The sequence below is a fragment of the Scleropages formosus genome, chromosome 1 (genome assembly GCF_900964775.1).
Source record: "Scleropages formosus chromosome 1, fSclFor1.1, whole genome shotgun sequence".
Classification (NCBI taxonomy): domain Eukaryota; kingdom Metazoa; phylum Chordata; class Actinopteri; order Osteoglossiformes; family Osteoglossidae; genus Scleropages; species Scleropages formosus.
The window spans coordinates 3517620-3535293 of NC_041806.1; the positions used below are offsets into that span (position 1 = coordinate 3517620).

The 17674-nt window shown below is 47.5% G+C and overlaps 1 protein-coding gene across 1 annotated transcript in view; it reads left to right on the forward strand.

Moving 5' to 3' along the window:
• The window catches only part of rnf213b (ring finger protein 213b), a 44702-nt gene that overhangs the window by 15369 nt on the left and 11659 nt on the right, over positions 1–17674 (forward strand). The window contains exons 27-53 of the mRNA XM_029253952.1: positions 137–4060; positions 4175–4299; positions 4740–4838; positions 4918–5036; positions 5152–5268; positions 5632–5675; positions 5920–6064; positions 6202–6376; positions 7038–7226; positions 7401–7534; positions 7710–7885; positions 8580–8783; positions 8868–9055; positions 10014–10128; positions 10457–10554; positions 11921–12100; positions 12219–12364; positions 12808–12907; positions 13018–13129; positions 13358–13565; positions 13843–14042; positions 14998–15120; positions 15354–15464; positions 15843–16085; positions 16251–16332; positions 16522–16556; positions 16721–16818. Coding sequence (XP_029109785.1) covers positions 137–4060; positions 4175–4299; positions 4740–4838; positions 4918–5036; positions 5152–5268; positions 5632–5675; positions 5920–6064; positions 6202–6376; positions 7038–7226; positions 7401–7534; positions 7710–7885; positions 8580–8783; positions 8868–9055; positions 10014–10128; positions 10457–10554; positions 11921–12100; positions 12219–12364; positions 12808–12907; positions 13018–13129; positions 13358–13565; positions 13843–14042; positions 14998–15120; positions 15354–15464; positions 15843–16085; positions 16251–16332; positions 16522–16556; positions 16721–16818 — 7490 coding nt within the window. The remainder of the gene's footprint in view (positions 1–136; positions 4061–4174; positions 4300–4739; positions 4839–4917; positions 5037–5151; positions 5269–5631; positions 5676–5919; positions 6065–6201; positions 6377–7037; positions 7227–7400; positions 7535–7709; positions 7886–8579; positions 8784–8867; positions 9056–10013; positions 10129–10456; positions 10555–11920; positions 12101–12218; positions 12365–12807; positions 12908–13017; positions 13130–13357; positions 13566–13842; positions 14043–14997; positions 15121–15353; positions 15465–15842; positions 16086–16250; positions 16333–16521; positions 16557–16720; positions 16819–17674) is intronic.

Genomic DNA, 17674 nt, shown 5'->3' on the forward strand with positions numbered 1-17674 from the left:
AGGTCATTGAGACTAATTTGGGTTGGAAGAAAAATTAGTTTTTGGGCAAATTTTGTAAAAGAACAATATGGGATACATCTAATTTATAATTGTACACCTCTGGGCATTTTAATATTAACAAGGTCTGTCCTTTTAGCAGACAGTGCTGGGATTCCTGGACATTCTACCCACCATCCACTGTCGACCACCTAAGGAAGTGAAAGAACTAGCAATAAAAATTCAAAACAAAATCTGCCAGAAGACTTTAGACCCACTCATGGATGTGCAAGAGTTTGCCAGCGAAGGTATTCAGAGACCTTACCAATACCTGAAGCGGTACAATAGGAATGAGAACCTGGATCCATTTACATACCAGGATGGGTCCATAGAAGGGAATCCCATTGACTGTCTTCACCACTTTCTGGCAAACTGTGGAGTGAGAGACCCATCTTGGGCTGAGCTGAAGAACTTCTCTTGGTTTTTAAACGTGCAGTTGAAAGACTCTGAATACTCATTGTTTTGTGACCCCAACTTTCTGGCTGACCACCTTCGTGGCTTCAAAGGCTTCATCATCAAGTTCATGATTCTAATGGCTCGGGATTTTGCCACACCATCTATAAACATGTCTGACCAGAGCCCTTCTCTCCTTCCTGAAGACAGTAATGAGGATGACTTTCTGGCATGCTTGACCATGCGCAAGAAATGGGAGAGCAAACCACACCCATATATTTTTTTCAATGCTGATCATATTTCCATGTCCTTCCTGGGCTTTCATGTGAAGAAATGTCCTTTGGGGAGAATCAATGCAGTGGATCCACAAAATGGTGCCGTGATAATGGGGGATGTGATGTCACAGGACCTTCTAGAGGGTCTTCAGCGGCAAAGGATCTCTTTGACTGAGGACTTTGACCATTTGCCAAGAGAGGAAAAAATTCAGAGAATTTCATTTGTCGTTGGAGCCAAGAAAGGATGGATTAAGGGACAGTTTGATCCAGACCCCACTTACGAACTCACTACAGACAATGTGATGAAGATGTTGGCCATTCATATGCGACTTCGCTGTGGAATCCCTGTGATCATTATGGGAGAAACTGGGTGTGGGAAAACGCGCCTAGTGCGCTTCCTCTGTGACCTCCAGAGAGAGGGAAGGAATACAGAAAACATGATACTGGTCAAAGTGCACGGGGGGACCACTTCAGACACCATTCATCGGAAGGTTTTGGAAGCAGAGAAGCTGGCTGAGAAGAACCAAAAGGACTTCAGCCTAGAAACCATTCTATTTTTCGATGAAGCGAACACAACAGAGTCCATTTTTGCTATAAAGGAGGTTCTTTGTGACAGATGTGTGAAAGGCCATCCACTGAAGGTGGATAGTGGACTCAAAATAATTGCTGCATGCAATCCGTACAGGAGACACTCACCAGAAATGGTGGAACGGTTGGAGCATGCTGGGCTTGGCTACAGAGTGAATGCTGGAGAGACAGAGGACAGGCTAGGTAAGGTTCCCCTGAGGCAACTAGTGTACAGGGTCCAACCACTGCCTCCCAGCATGATTCCTCTTGTTTGGGACTTTGGTCAACTGAGTAATTCAGCAGAGCTGTCCTACATCAAGCAAATTGTCCAGAGGAATGTCCAAGATCACAGTTTACCCACGCAATGCTACAATGTCATTTCGAATGTGCTGGCAGAATCTCAGAGATACATGCGCTCCCGCAAAGATGAGTGCAGCTTTGTCAGTCTGAGAGATGTGGAGAGGTCTATGAGGGTATTGCTGTGGTTTTACACCCACAGTAGCCAACTCTTTCCAAACCTGGGAAACACGACTATTAAGACGTTGAAGTGCTTGGCTTTGGCGGTGGGCGTCTGTTACTACCCGTCACTTGTTTCAAAAACGTCATACCTAAAAGCAATCAGTCAGTGGTTTCCAAAGCCCTTAAACTCTGCAGAATCAATAGAAGAACAGATCTCCTCTTGTCAAGACATTCTTCTGCAAAATGTGCAGACAAGGGAGACAATCGCCAAAAATATAGCCCTCAAAGAAAATGTCTTCCTCATGGTGGTTTGCATTGAGCTGCGAATCCCGCTTTTCCTTGTAGGAAAGCCAGGGAGCTCCAAGTCTTTAGCTAAGACAGTGGTGGCTGATGCCATGCAGGGCCAGGCCTCTCACTGTCTCCTCTTTAGAGATCTTAAAGAGGTGCACATGGTCTCCTTTCAGTGTAGTCCTCACTCCAGTCCCGAGGGAATCATCAGCACTTTTCGCCAGTGTGCCCGTTTCCAGCAAGACAAAAACCCAGACGAGTATGTGTCAGTGGTTGTGTTGGATGAGATTGGACTGGCAGAAGACTCTCCACAGATGCCCCTGAAGACGCTGCATCCTTTGTTGGAGGATGGCTGCATCGACAATGACAGGCCTGATCCCCACATGAAAGTTGGGTTTGTGGGCATTTCTAACTGGGCGCTGGACCCTGCAAAGATGAATAGAGGGATTTTTGTCTCCCGTGGAGATCCGAGTGAGAATGAACTGGTGGAAACAGCAAAAGGAATATGTTCTTCTGACAAGTCCGTTCTCCTCAAAATCCAGCACATGTTCTCACAGCTCTCTAAGGCATTTTTAAACATATGTGGAACGACTGACAAAAATCAGTTCTTTGGTCTCAGAGATTATTACAGCCTGGTAAAAATGATTTTTGCTATAGTGAAAGAATCTCAGCAAGAGCCTACTGACTGTCAGTTGGCAGAGGCTGTTTTGCGCAACTTCAGCGGCCAACCTGAGGATTTTGACCCTCTTAATTACTTCCAAGACCTCTTCCAAAATCTTAGCGAAATCCCCCATCCAAGCACTCTGCAAATGGTGGAAAAAAATTTAGATCGCTGCAGCAGGGAAGAGAGTCGCTACCTTCTTCTTCTAACCACTAACAGTGCTGCCCTGCACATTTTACAACAGCAAGTATTTGCCAGGGGTCGTCATCCATCCCCTGAGATTGTATTCGGCTCAGGATTTCCAAAAGACCAAGAATATGCCAACATCTGTCGGAACGTGAACCGAGTGAAGACCTGCATGGAGACGGGCCGCACGGTGATACTTCTGAACATGCAGAACCTGTATGAGAGCTTGTATGACGCACTGAACCAGTATTATGTTTACCTTGGTGGACAACAGTATGTGGATCTGGGCCTGGGCACACATAGAGTGAAGTGCAGGGTCCACCCAGAGTTCAGATTGGTGGTTGTGGAGGACCAAGTCAAGGTTTACACACAATTTCCAGTACCTCTCATCAACCGGCTGGAAAAGCATCGTCTAGACAGGAGTGCTGACCTCACCGCCCAACAGCGTGCAGTGCTGTTAAAACTCAAAGAATGGGTGCAGGAGTTTATTTCTTTATCAGATGAAGCTGCAGAGTTTGAACTGTCAGATGCCTTTGTTGGTTTCCATGACGATGCCTGTGCCAGTGCCCTCTTGCAGACCCTGGAAGAAAGAAGTCATCAAATGAAGAAGGTGGAGAGACGCCAGCCAAAAAAGGGAAAGGAAGAAAAGCTCACCGACGACACCCTCGTTGATATGGAATCAAGGGAGGAAGTAGTTCAAAGAGAAGAAGGAGAGCATGAATCAAATAATCTTCATTCCAATGTTGTAAGGATGGAAACTGCAGCAGCAGATCTTCTGAGCAGTGCTGGGTCAGAAGATGAAAGAAGTCTGCCGGTGGCAGAAGGCAGTTGTGATGTTTCCATGGACGATGAAAACAATGAATCCATCACAGTTGACGAAGAGCAAGAATATGGGATACCTGAAAGTCACGTGGATGCAGCTGACGGCAGTGACAGTATGACAGACACAGAGACGGAAGAAGGAAGCCAGTCCTTGGAGAGGAACGAAGAGGAGGAGATCTTTGAAGCTGCTAAGGTCGTCCTGCTTAACTGCGCGACGCCTGATGCGGTGCTGAGGCTCAAATACTCAAACTTAGGGCTTCAAGAGAGAGAGCATCTTCGAAGGATTTACTTTGGTGACCAACGCCACCTGTCGTTGAAACACTTCCTGAGAAGCAGCATCAGCGAAACTGAAAACACCAACAAATTCACAGAGGTAAGCCAGACATTTTTGAGAAAATAGCCACACAAAAATGGAAGGTGTCAAGTCGTTTATTGTCACAGTGCTCAGTTTGGGTTTGCTCTCTGAACTACATTTTTTATCTGACAGATCACTACATACTCAAGCCTGCTGACCCAGCTGGACATCCAGTCCCTGGGAATGAACTCCTGTCAGCTGCTTCTGCTGTCACTGCACCAGTTTGACACTGAGGCCTCCTTTTGCTCCAAAATACGGTGTGACCAAGTTTCACTGATATTCCATCTCCGTAGAAAATCTTTGCAGGGTTATCTTTTTGAGGCAATGGAAGGCGCTCAGGGTTGCAAGTATCGGAGTCTGCTAGCAGTCAAAACTTTGAGTTCATCTCCTTGATATCAGTTATTCCTGGACCAGAAAACACAGTATCTGGAAATTTGAGGAGTACAAATTAATCTTATGGACCAGTAAATCAAAATCTGACTATTGCATCTTTTTTCTATCGCTAAAGCACTGGAGTTGTGACCAGAAAAGGCAACGACAACTGCTGTACCAGAGTTATGTACATTGTTGCCACCATAATTACCACTCAAATGGGTTTAGCCCAAAAATTCTGAACACAAGTGCTGTAGATTTGAATCATGTGATGTTTCTGGACATTTCTTCCTCAACTTCTCCTCTCACCGCTGTGTTAATGTAGACTCTTCCTACGAGACGGAAGTCAGTGCCACCATATCTTGCTCATTCAGATGGACGTGGAAGAATCTGTGTGCAGCAATGAGCTCATAGCATCTGCAAAGTGAGTAGCCGTCCATGTGTGTATAGTTTGAACAGTCCAGACCAAACCTTTGAGTTCTTCCACTCGTGTTTTTAATTAGGTACTGCACCATGAACGAACTTCACTCCGTGGAGCCCCACGGCTTCTCTTGTCACGTGGTCTTCATCACCAAGCTGTCCAGAATGGCTCATGGTTCCCAGTACACAGGTTTCCAAGGAGGTAAATTTGGCGCTACTTTTTGGGGCAGTTTGACAGCTTTGAAAGACTTTCATATCATAGTTTGAAGGATGGTGAATAACATTCTGAGTTCTCTCTTTGCCTTGTATTCTCCCAGGTGTCTGGTCATCGGTGCATATTGATGACCTCAGGGACAGAGAGGACATGACGGCTAATATTTCTGCCTTCTGCGGAACCCCCTTCAGCAAACTGCTTGTCCCAACCACCTCCTCAGGTTTGACAAGCTATAGCATGCAAAGTATTCTTTTGTTACTGTGATCTGTCATTTATACAATTTTTAACACACGCACACACACTCTATATATACTGTATATATACACATATGTATATATAAATACATGTACATATACACACACATATATATAATGGTAAGGCCATTCATGAGCTAAATTGGTTGCCATTGTTTTATTGATTTACAGAAAGCTGGTGCTCTTATTCACAAATTACTATGTGTTATTTACAAGATGTCACCTATTTATGCTGGTGCACCTATTTCCTAAAGTAATTCAAGGAAGAGAAAATTAATTTTGAGATTTTTTTTAACCACTACATGAAATAAATTGCGTGTCTTGCTCAGCAGAAGAACTTGGAGGACCTGTCGGAGATGCGGTGAAACACATGGTGAGCGTTCCTTTAGATTTTATGCCTGTGGCCACAACAGCAATGAATATGATAACTGGAACACGACGACTGTGAGATTAACAGATTGTGTCACTCGTTCATGTTCTGGTACCGTCAGTTACAGGGTAATAGTACTGATGGTGTTGTTGATGAAACAAGCATACGGGATGGGGAATATGAGCTGGCTGAGCTGGGTGTGTCCTGAGGAGTTTCTCAGTGTGACTGTTTGTGTTTTTATCCACAGGAGTCTGGCCCCTGCCTACATGGGCTCTCCCTACTGAGGTCCTGCATCCAGCAAGCTGTGGGCTTCCTGCAGGACCCTGAGCCGCTGGCCATCCGGAGCACAAAGCGCGTGGAGATCATGCTGGCGCTTCTGGGAGAGCCAAGAGGTAGACCAAATGCCTGCGATTCTCAATGTGTGAAGCACAGCAACAGCTAAGCATCTCAGTTCGTCCTGCGATTTGAACTTCACGCAATCAGTTCACTACCAGTTCCACCCCTCGGTACTCATTCTCCACATTTTTAGGAAAGAGCTGGAAAATACTTGAAGAATCCTGGGTACCAGGGCGTTTCACAGAGCTGCTGCTCAGGAGGTTGGCGGTGGTGCTAGCTCAACGGGAAGAGATGATGTTTGCCCCGGGGGACTGGGTTAACTCTGAGGCCAGGAAGCGACAGGCCCTCCAGGAGGGGGGCACCCTCAGGTAGCCATCTAGCTGGGTACTCAGAACTTCAGTACACCATCGTTGACATGGAGTTGAGTCTAGCTATTCATCTTCTCAATGACCACTCTCGTGAAGCAATCACTTCCTGTACCTTACATTTACCCTCGTCCAGAGTGTTGCATCATAAACCGCTTTAGAGTTTCATTCTTTCATACAGATGGATATCAGATGTAGCTATTTTAGAACTATTTGAACTTCCAGAACTTGTGGGCAGAAACCTTTTTGGTATGATAGTACAGCACCAGGCCTAAGTGAAAGTTCAAGAATCCTTTAAACATTTACATTTATTCATTTAACACACACATCTCTCCAACAGATGAAGAACTTCAGACACAGACACAGGATTATCAACTCAGCACTTATTTGTCTGAAACCAGCATATTGCTGGTTCAAATCCCTCAAGCAGTCTTTTCAGCTTTGAATGCTGGGAGGGATTCAGCAGCTCTGAGAGACTGAGGGAGTTCATTCTGACATGCTGGGGCCAAAACTGAAGGCTGACAAATAATGATAAAATTATAGTGCTTTTAAAAGCCGTTTCTTTTGCAGTGAAAAGAATGAGTTGTGCACAAGTGTTTAAATGGGCCCTAACTGATGTTCCGTTTACTCATTCTCTGTGCTCTGTGGCAACTCCTCCTTTCAGGAACACCCTATGGCGCAGCCTGCAGACCACCCTCACCCCACTCTTTGCTCAGTTTGTGGAGCTCCTGGATCGGGATGCTAATTTGGATTTGCTGTGCTACACGGAGACCAGCAGCGGTCTGGTCCACTTGTGGCTGGACATCCTAGAAGACCAGCAGACGCTAGAGTTGGCTGTGCCTCTCAACTCAAGGTTACTGCCCATGCTTTCTGTATGGAAACTTCTCTCCAAGATCAGTGATACCACATCTTGGGCTTTACCCAGTATGATCAGTGGGCAATTAATATTTTTGTGTAGTGCTTTACCTTAAGGTGACGCAAAATGAAGTCATACTATGTTATATTGTCTCCCGTCCTTCTTTCTCAGTATGGCAGTCCAGGAGATTCCCGTGCGGCACCAGCTAACGCTGGGTGAAGTACAACAGCCCTGCGCTGCCCCCTTCAGCTGGTTGATTGCAGAGCATTGCCAGAGATTATGGGAGGAGTCCGAATATCTACCAGGTGAGGGCTTCTTCGAGTCCACATGCCAGTTGGACAAATGTCCATTTTAGTGACTTTGTCACAGGTCAACAGCCACTTGGACGCTGGGTTAGAACGTTCGTAAAGATTGATTTTCGGTGTTCTGCTCAGTTGATCTTCACCTCCTCTGTCTCTGTCCAACCCTAACCCTTGTCAGTCGCCCTTGAGGACAGTGGACAGAGGGTCCTGCAGTTTACTGGGGCCTTTGCCGGCAGCAGGTTGGGCACCTACCTGGGGAGGCTCTCCGAGACTGAGGCTGTGGACTTTGGCCATCGCTACCTGCGCGACTTTGTGCTGCTTTCCTTCAGGATCGGGTCAGAGGAGCACCTGGAAGTGAGTGAGGAATGGGTGCCCCAGGGGACGGATTGTCAGGTTTACCATGATTGTAGGTTTAGACAGTTTTCCCAGCCTGCAGCCTGTTTCTGTTCCTTATAAGTGACCATTCCAGGTACGTATTCCATAAATGATATAGGGTTTCCCTGCCAAATTATGGTTATTTGTTATTAAAGAAAAAAAAAGTAGAGCCAATAGAAATCAATGAAACAATACAAATGAACTGACACTCGGTGGACAAGTGGACATGGTTTGAACAGTCCAAACAGGAAGGTGATCGCTGAGGTTATAATAGGTGAAACTAGTAAACAGGGGGTAAGAACTTACTGCAACACGAAACAAACTACTCAGCTATACAGAGTGGCTCAGAATCCAAATTCAGTCCTCAAAAATGCAAGGAAACTCCTTGTCAGCTGAAGTTGGACGATCAAATGCAACTCCTCGTAAGGCCGAATTCTCATAACCCGAACGGGTGTATCTCGGGGTACAACTGTATTCGGCTTTCCTTATCAATGCCATAGCTTGAGCGTGGCTCTTACCAGAGTAAATCACACTGTTTGCATTTGGGCATCTTTACTCATTTAGCAGATGTCCATTCATCCCATGTAATTGATTCCAGTTATGTGTCTTGAGCTCATGTACAGTCGCTTCAGGATATGCCATTTGTGTGATAGCAATGTATGAAATGTGGCAGGTGTTCACCAGGGCAGTGCAGGCCTGCATCGCTGAGCTGCAGGAGCGCACCGCAGTGACCCCTGAACTCTCCCCAGCCTGGATCCTGGCTGCTGCCAGACTGTACGCCCCCAGGCTCGACACTCTGTCTCATCTACTGCATCTCTGGCCTCGACTCGGATGGAGCGTTTTGCAGAAGGACTGCAACAGTGATGCTGCAGTGATGGTGAGGTCTTGATGTCTATGAGAGAGAGTGTGTGTGTGTGTGTGATCTGTGAATGAAGTATACCGTTGCGTCCCTGTGAGACAGCGTGAGGACCTCCTGGCCCTGGGCATATGTGTGGAGGAGACCGTGCAGCAGACGAAGACCTCGCTACATGAGTACGGACCCCTCTTGCGCAAAGTCGAGCTCTTGAAGCCTTGTGTGGAGGGAGCGTTCAGCGAGAACTACAGCGCCCTCTGCAGTCCTGGCTGTCTTCTGCAACTGGAAGAAATCAGGTCTGCCTGGCCGTGAACGGATGGGGGGAATTTGAAGTGCTTTTCGGACACGTTGGTACTTAGATCAAATGTATAAATTGGGTATATGCCTCCAGTTCAGCTCATGGAATTACAGACACTAATACATAGAGCGTGAAACAGTGGTGTAATGCATGCTGAGAGTTCTCACAATCCAGTATGTTTTTATTTAAACCTTCTTATTGTTTTTTTAAATTACATTTCGAATTACTTCTTTATTATTTTTGAGTTCCATTAAAATTAAAGCAAAAATTTCTGGAACTAAAAATGAGTCTTCCCCGCAAATTCCCGTTTAATACCTGGTGCTGGCCAGATCATCCCATAAGTGTGTGCACAGCTCCTCATCGCCTAGAAACCTTCAGCCTTCTTTATTATCTCCACTTTCGTGTTCTTACTGACACTGCTAGAAACCCCATAACTCAGGAACACCCGACAGGGGCAGTTAACACCGCGGAACTGAGCTGGATTAAGGCGGCCGCACTCCTGTTCTCTCTGGGTATCCTTGACTGGCTGTTCTGTTGGCCTTAAACACAACATGTGCTGATAAACACTGTAGAATTGAGTTAAATTAAGGCATTCTTTTAGCTTCCATAGTTTTTTCAGGGTTTAAGAATTTATCATTGAATTCTGAAAATGAGATGGCTGTGTTGCACATGCGGGGGTGCGGTGGCGTGGCGGGTTTGACCGGGTCCTGCTCTCTGGTGGGTCTGGGGTTCGAGTCCTGCTTGGGGTGCCTTGCAATGGACTTGCGTCCCGTCCTGGGTGTGTCCCCTCCCCCTCTGGCCTTGCGCCCTGTGTTGCTGGGTTAGGCTCCAGTTCGCCTAACCCCGCTTGGGACCAGTGGTTTCAGACAGTGTGTGAACTGGTGCAACATGAATTCACCTTACTAGGCAACCCTCAGCTCCTTAAAAGGCTTCTCTTCCGATGTCTTTCTTCCCAGGATCGTGTGGCACGGGATGCTTGTAGTTGCAGTCTTCCTCCAACAGGTGGTGCAGAACATTGATGAGCCCAGACTGAAGGCGGTGGCTTTGAGAAGCTGCGCTTTGCTGCAGAAGGTGAGTGACAATGGAGGTCCTCTGCTATAAAACAGCTCCTTCATCTGCTTGAAGCAGACAACAGTTAAACGCAGAACTTATTCAAATTATAGCGCTATACTGTCTCTCACCACTGGTGCCTCACATCTCCTGAGCTGCAGTGCTGAACATGGGATTCCAGGATAGGCTCTTGACCTAGTGACTATTGATAATGGATGGATGGATCTTATACAATGTAGAGTCTTTTCATCCCGCCACTGTAGCAAACCGTTTCCAGAGATTTCATCGCAAAATCTGCAACAAAGCAGAATGATCTCAGACTTCACACCTGTTCTCATACCTCCCACAGGTGATGCAGGACTCAGACCTGCGGAAGAGAAGCACGCTAGAGCAGGTGATACGCATCCTCAACCTGTGCTACGAGGAGTCCGCCCGCCTTCACTTCAAGTGAGGGAGCCCTGGCTGGCTGTTTTCTTCACCTACATTTCTCCTGCTCCACTTGCAGTTCTTTTCTTTTTACACGGTTCTTACCACATATACTCGGTCCCCGACTTACGACCTTAATTGGGACCGAGGGCTGGTCTGTTACTCAAAAAGTTCATAAGTCGAATGTGTGGGCCAGGGGCTCATCTAAAACAGTAATATTGTACAAAGTGACCGTGCTTCTAGAATCTGTTTCTCTCTGTCCGTTATCGATGCGCTGTTTTTTTCTGAGTTCTTCGTGACCTTGAAGAAAAGTGTCTGCTGAGTAAATTAACATAAGGTGAGGGTCAGTAACTTGTACAGTTCTTCAGAGTGGGAGGCAATAGCAGGGTTATTTGGATAGGAATTCAGCATTCCAGCAGACTGTCCTTCTCCCTCCCATTGAGCGGATCTCAGACAGTGAGGGGCTCTGTCTCGTGAGCCAGGATGCCTTGTGCACATTTCCCTGGCAGGAGTTTTTTTTACATTTACTCATTTTCTCCAGTGCAACTTACAATGTTAAGGTCACAATAATTACATGCTTATAATCATTTACACAGCTGGGTAATTGAGGGTAAGGACCTTGTTCAAGGGTACTACAGCCAGAGGGGGGCATCAAACCTGCAACCTCAGGGTCCAAAGGCAGTAGCTCTAACCACTATGTTACCAGCTGTCCCCTGTTTTTATAGCACAGTTCACATAATGAAGCCCAATAAGTTTGCCCTAGATCTAGAACAGGGTGTTTGTGCTCCGTTGCCTTCCTGGATCCCTTTTTTACCCCACACTTCACATGGAATTCACAAAGACCCAATAAAAACATAACAGTAAGAAATAAAAACGTGATTATAGGAAATGTAGATACACAATGTAAGCTCTCTCTTGTTGACCTTGAAGCAGACAACAGCTGCGCATCACCTTGCAGCCATAGGCGGAGGATGGAATAGTTGCGGCGCTTCTCTGACTGCTTAAAACTGGTTGATGCAGAAAGCAGAGGATCGACGGCCGTTTCGTTACACCTCCCGTGGCAGCGCGTATTATTCACGATGGCAATGTGACGTCGCATCGAGCCATCCTTTGTTGCGCGGTTTGAATCGGTATTCCAGCCAAAAAAGTTTGTATCGGCGAAAAGTTCATTACTCGAATGTTTGTAAGTCGAGCTCCAGCTGTATTTGCTTCGCCAAAGCTGTCCAAAGTTTTAAGTATTTCTATATATTTATTGTTACTGTGTATAGTTTAAGCTTCTATTTGTTCCTGGGGAGGAAAACAGCATATTTTGGTTGCAGGTGTTGTTTCTCTTGTTGTTTTCTGCAATAATGCAGTTTCCTACCCCTGCTCCCCATCCTGCCCTCAGGTATGGCACCAAGTGCTCCGTGTGCCTAGCCGAGGTCACCGAGCCGGCTCTCCTTCCCTGTGGCCATGTCTTCTGCGTGTGCTGCCTCCAGCTCAGCTTCAAGGGTGGGCGGCGGTCTTGTCCCGAGTGTCGGGCCACCGTGCCGCCAGACTTCCGCCCAGCCGTGTGTGAACAGCTCAGGTGTGCTTGTGGAAGGTTGGCCACGTGTGGCTGGCCACCTGCCTAGGTTTGGATGCTTCGGGAGGGGAGCTAACACAAAGCTCCTGAACATGTTCATCACCACCCCCTGTTTATGCAGATCAGCTCTACGGCAGCACCAGGAGCTGACAAGACGGTGCAACTCCTTCTTCCTGGAGGTGGTGTCCCGTTTCAGCCTGGCAGAAGGCGAGAGACCCGAGGAGGACGTGGTGGAGCTCCTGTTCTCCTTGCTGATCATCATGCAGGGTGAGTGGAGGCGGGGACGTCTGTGGGGTTGGACGAGCAGGTAGACGTGGAAACGGTCGGCCATGGGGTTCCTTCAATTATACCTCTGAAAACGTTGTTTTACCGGAATTAGTTACATTTAAACTTATTCGCTCAGCTGATGTTTTTCTCCAAAATGAATTATAATAGTCACCCGTCGATACAGCAGAGTAGTTTTTACTGTTTCAGTTCGGAGGAGGTAACCTTGATCCAGGGTACCGCAGCAGGAGGTGAGATTTGAAAGTGTGTCCTTCAGATCCGAAGGCAGCGGCTCCAATGACTATGCCCCCTGCTGGCCGTACTTACATTAGTAATGGCGGTTACTGGCAGCGGGGATGCGGACATTACGAAATGTGTCTGTTGACAATTATAGTTTATGTTTTTGATTTACTGGAACTATGAATGTGGAATGTTGTATGTTTTAGGTTCGGAGTACCGCACCAGAGAGCTCAGCCCTTTCCCAGAGTGCGTGGACCAAAGTCCGGTCGTGCGTTCGGTGCTCCCAAAACTGCTTCTGCAGCACAGGTACTGGAAAATACCCGTAACGCACACAACTCCCCCGAGGACTTGACCTCACGTGACAGGTGTGCGTCCTCATAGTTCCACCTCTAATCACTGCTGGGCCTCTGTCTCAGTTTTGAGCAGGTGAAAGGTCACCTCCAGCACTACCTCCGCAACCTGGAGGAGCACGTCCTGGACCGCGAGGACCAGAGGGAGCTCTACCTGCTCTTCGTCAACTGCTTCCAGGTACCGAAGCGTGTTCTGTTAACACACGTGGGAATGTCCGTGTAAACGGAGGGCAAGATTGCAGTCGTGGGACAACGAGTCACAATGCATGCACACGATACACTGGAATGATGGGGCAATGACAGGACTGCACCCCCCTGCCCCGTTTGTCTATTCACGTGTGATTGTGTGTGCGTGTGTGGTTTTGCACAAATGACACCATGACTGTTTATATCTGCTTGGCGGCAGGACTCCCTGTACAGCCCCAAGGAAGGAGAAGCGCTGGAGGTGCAGCGGGACAGACTGCAGAAGGACACGAGCTTCCTGGGCCGAATGGCCCGCGGACAGACCGCGAGCCACCGCGACCGTCCGGCTGAGTTTCTTCTGGACTTGGCGCGGCTGAGGGTGTGTCTGGGCGCCGCCGCCCGCCTGCTATGGCAGGCCGTAACTTTGCAAGGTTAGCACCCCCACCCCGCTACAGCCCTACCTGGAAATTGCCTAATAACCTAATAAAGTGTAATAGTAATTAATAAACATAATTGAGAGTGGATGATAATGATATAATGAGTAAATATTAATGGTAGTGTAAAGCAAAATAAAAAGTACACCCCGTCAAATCCAAACCTGTTGTATTTGCATGAAGGTAGCCTTTCTGTTGTCGGTCATCGAGTTTCCGGCCTCATCCTGCTTGTCTGTCTTCATGCCGTCTGATGATCTGTCCCTGGCAAACTCAGAGGCCGTCGATGAAATGAAGGAGTTGGAGCAGAGGTTTCTGGGCCAGGTGAGGGCCGTATGCGAATACGGCGCCAACGACTGGCACAGGGTCTACCTGCTGAGGGCCATCAACCAGCTGGAAGGCATGGACTGTGTGCACGCCCTGATGAAGAGCACCCAGTGGGAGTGGGTTTTCCCAGCGGAGATCATCCGCTTGCAGGTAAAGAGTCATAAGAGACCCCTCGTCTTCGCTCTTCCCACTAAACTGTAGACACCTGCCTTAGTATCTGCACCCAGCTATTGCCTTGCCTTGTTTGCTCAAAACATCAGTTCCCCCGAGAGGGTGGAGAAGGAAACATCCCGACATCATCATGGGAACGAGGCACTGGAGAAATACTGTAGTCTGGCTCCTCGTGTTATTGACATCAGCATTATGGATTGTTGAAGATGCAAACAGTTTATTGCATTATTACACACACAGTCTGAAACCACTTGTCCCGAGCTGGGTCACGGCGAACCGGAGCCTAACCCAGCAACACAGGGTGCAAGCCTGGAGGGGGAGGGGACGCACCCAGGATGGGACACCAGTCCATTACAAGGCACCCCAAGTGGGACTCAAACCCCAGACCCACCAGAGAGCAGGACCTGGTCAAACCCACCACACCACCACGCCCCCTTAGATGAGTACACATAAATGTAAATGTAAGCCTTCTAAAAAGGGAGTAGTGGTGTGGAACTCCCGAAATCAAATCACTTCCACATTGTTTACAGCTCACGAATATTCACGTGCTCCTGAATATTACTGACCAAAAGCAAGATAACGCCAAACATGGATGAATCAGCATTAAGAACAATTAGCATTAAGTAGAGACGGAGACGATATATTTTTATTTTCAGTCATTTGAATTCTGTTTTAATTTTTTTGTAGTGTTAAGTTAAAAATTTTACTGTGAAAAGACTTAAAATCTGATTTTTGTATATTAGTGCTGTAGGCCTGTCTGAGATTTTTGCAGGAAATAACGTGGGAATAAATAGAGGGACGTCTTTTATTGATTGTGACTTAGTGGTACAAGGGACGTTGCATTTATGAACAAACCCGACGGTGTTTGTTCGCTCAGGATCCTGAGTATACGGATGGCGAGTGAGGAGGAAGCTTTTCTCTCTCTTCCCTGCAGAGACTGATCCCTGCGGAGGTTGACCGCTACCTGTGCTACGGGCAGCCATACCTGGTCCTGAGGGACAGTGTGGCCCAAGCGCTAATGGAGGGGCAGGCTGATGTGCTTCGGGACAAACTCAAGGTTCAGATGACCTCTGACCCCTGTGCTTAAGAGAGGCTTTTGACTAGTCACCGAAAGTCCCTTTATGTCATATCTTCAAGGATCCCTTGATATCCTGGAGAAATTCAGTCTTTATACATGAATTATGTTGTCTGGAAGCTGATGTTCAATTGTGCATTGTCATTCTTCTCATGTCTTCCTTGTGTCCCTGTCTGAAGCACATGTGAATAAGCGTCTGTTGCTTTACACTCCAGGAGCTGGACTGCCCTCCCACCGTCGCTCGTGTCCTCCTCTCCCTGGCTCTGTTCCGCCAGGTCACGTGCCGCATGGAGGCGGCTGAATCCGCGTTTCGCCCTTCCGCTCAGGTAACGGGCAAAGGAACCAGATCTTCGTAACACACCGTCTGGCTTGTCTTTGCAGACCCGACCTTTATAAGAGCATATCGTGGTGGAAACGCATGCTACTAGGCAACTGCGCTAGGTAACTGCACATGGCTTAGCAGCCTCTGGCCCGAGGTGTAGTGATGGGCTTGTGATACTACGGTAAACGTTCCCTGCTGCACACCCACTGTACTTCAGAAAGCCATCATGCACAAATGCTGTTAGTGGAGTGAAACGTTGTCACTTTAGTGTTACTGTCCACACGGAAGCCCTGTCTATTTCATGGAGTAGCTCTCCGTCAGCTTCCCTGTTACTAGACACGTCTGCTGAGACCGTCAGCCCGTGATCACATTCCTTCTCCAGGGCATTGCTGTGCTGGAGGACTTCCTGAAGAACAGCACGTCTGGGGAGCACAGGTCCCTATGCTCAGCCCTGTTGGTCAACAGGGTTCCGGGTCCACAGTGCCCTCTCTTCATTAAACCAGGAATGCCTGCTCACCGGCGCTCCCTGCTGGAAGTCCTGGTCCACGCTGCAGCCGTGCTCCAGAGCGGGGTCCTCTTACTGGCTCCCCTCTACCAGATCGCCTCTCGGCCCCAGGCCATGACAGTAAGACACCACTCCTGTGTCAGTGGAGCCCAGGAGCTTGCTCAGGGGTTCATTTAAGGTTACGTCTGCGGAAATCATGGAAGCAAAGCATCAAGTTCTTTGGGGGGTTACTGGAGATTTTTCTGGAGCAAAGGTGCAGAATTTGATCTCGGTGTAAAATTCCAGGAATCCTTTCTGCCCACCATGCCTGACGACCACGCGGCCGAGGCTCAACAGTGGCTCAGAGAGAACCGACTGCAGGGCTACTGTGAGTTCCTTTTCGTGAACCGCTGCTAGAGTTTTTCAGTCATGGGGGCCTGAAGACCAAGTCCTAAGACCATCTCAAACAGTGGAGTGCTTTCTGACTAAGCACAACATTTTTTAAAGCCGCAGGATATGATCACATTGACCTGTAAGCCCTCGCTAATCTTCTGCAATCTCTTTGTTTTCATTGCAGACTGTGGCAATGGCCATCTGTGCTTCGTTGGAGAGGTTAGAGGAGCCATCGTCTCTCACCACCAAAATGTCCTCAGGGGAGGGGTTGGACTTTGAGTTTCTCTGAGGGGGAATTGAACATTTTTATTTTTAGAGTGACATGTAGATGAGCTTTGACGCTGTACACTTGTTATTCTCTTTTCTTGTCTCATTTTAATTAGTGTGGAAGGCCTGTGCAGACATCAACGTGTCTAGACTGTGGGGTTCTAATTGGTGGTCAAAACCACAATCCAGTAACGGGCTTTACCAAGAGAGAAAGGTAAAATGGTGTCGCCGTCACACTCAGATAACATGGCTGCACCATCACACATGGGAAGCATGGTATCCTCTTGTCCAGCCTCCTTCTTAGTAGAGGAAAGCACATGAAGCAAGTGAAAAGGGGGTAAATGGGAAGAGACAGTATACAGAGACTATCAAATAACCCCAGCTGAAGGATGGCCATCATTGGTTGACGACTTACTTTGATTCTTGGCTGTTGACCCTCCTCCCATCCTCCCTTTTTACCTTGTATGTGCTGATGTTTCCACCATGACTGGTAATGAAGACTTCACACCCAAAATGCCAAGCCCAGCGATGAGCTGGGCATCAGACTCAACCACCCAAGCTACCAATATTCTTCTGTTCTCTACAGTTTAAACTCTGTAGCTGTGGGCTCCTATGATAGTCACGGGATGTGTAGTTTTTCATTTAATCCAAACCTTTGGTTAATTAATTCATGTCATTCTTCAAAGTCACATCAGCTGGCTTTTCTGTGCTGAGTGCATGGATATAACGACCATCTACAGAACCTGTGGGTCTCATAGGACACCATTGTTCTATACTGTATGTGTTAGAGTTTCTCTCCTTAGTTTCATGGTGGTTCTTCGTTCTTAGCTGTTACCTCCACCAAGTGTGTTTTTCTGCTAGTTCTGTGTCTGGATTTTGGGAGAATTGGCAGTGCTTTAGCTTGGCAAAACATTTTCAGGAGTTTGAAGTACAGTGATTTTGTTCTACAGTACAGTGATCGGTCCCTCTCCCTGAGCATGATAATGATTTGCCCCCCAGTCAGTGCAGTGCAGTGATTTGATTTCTTCTCTGAGAAAAATGAAATGATTGGTTTTCATTTTTATTCTATA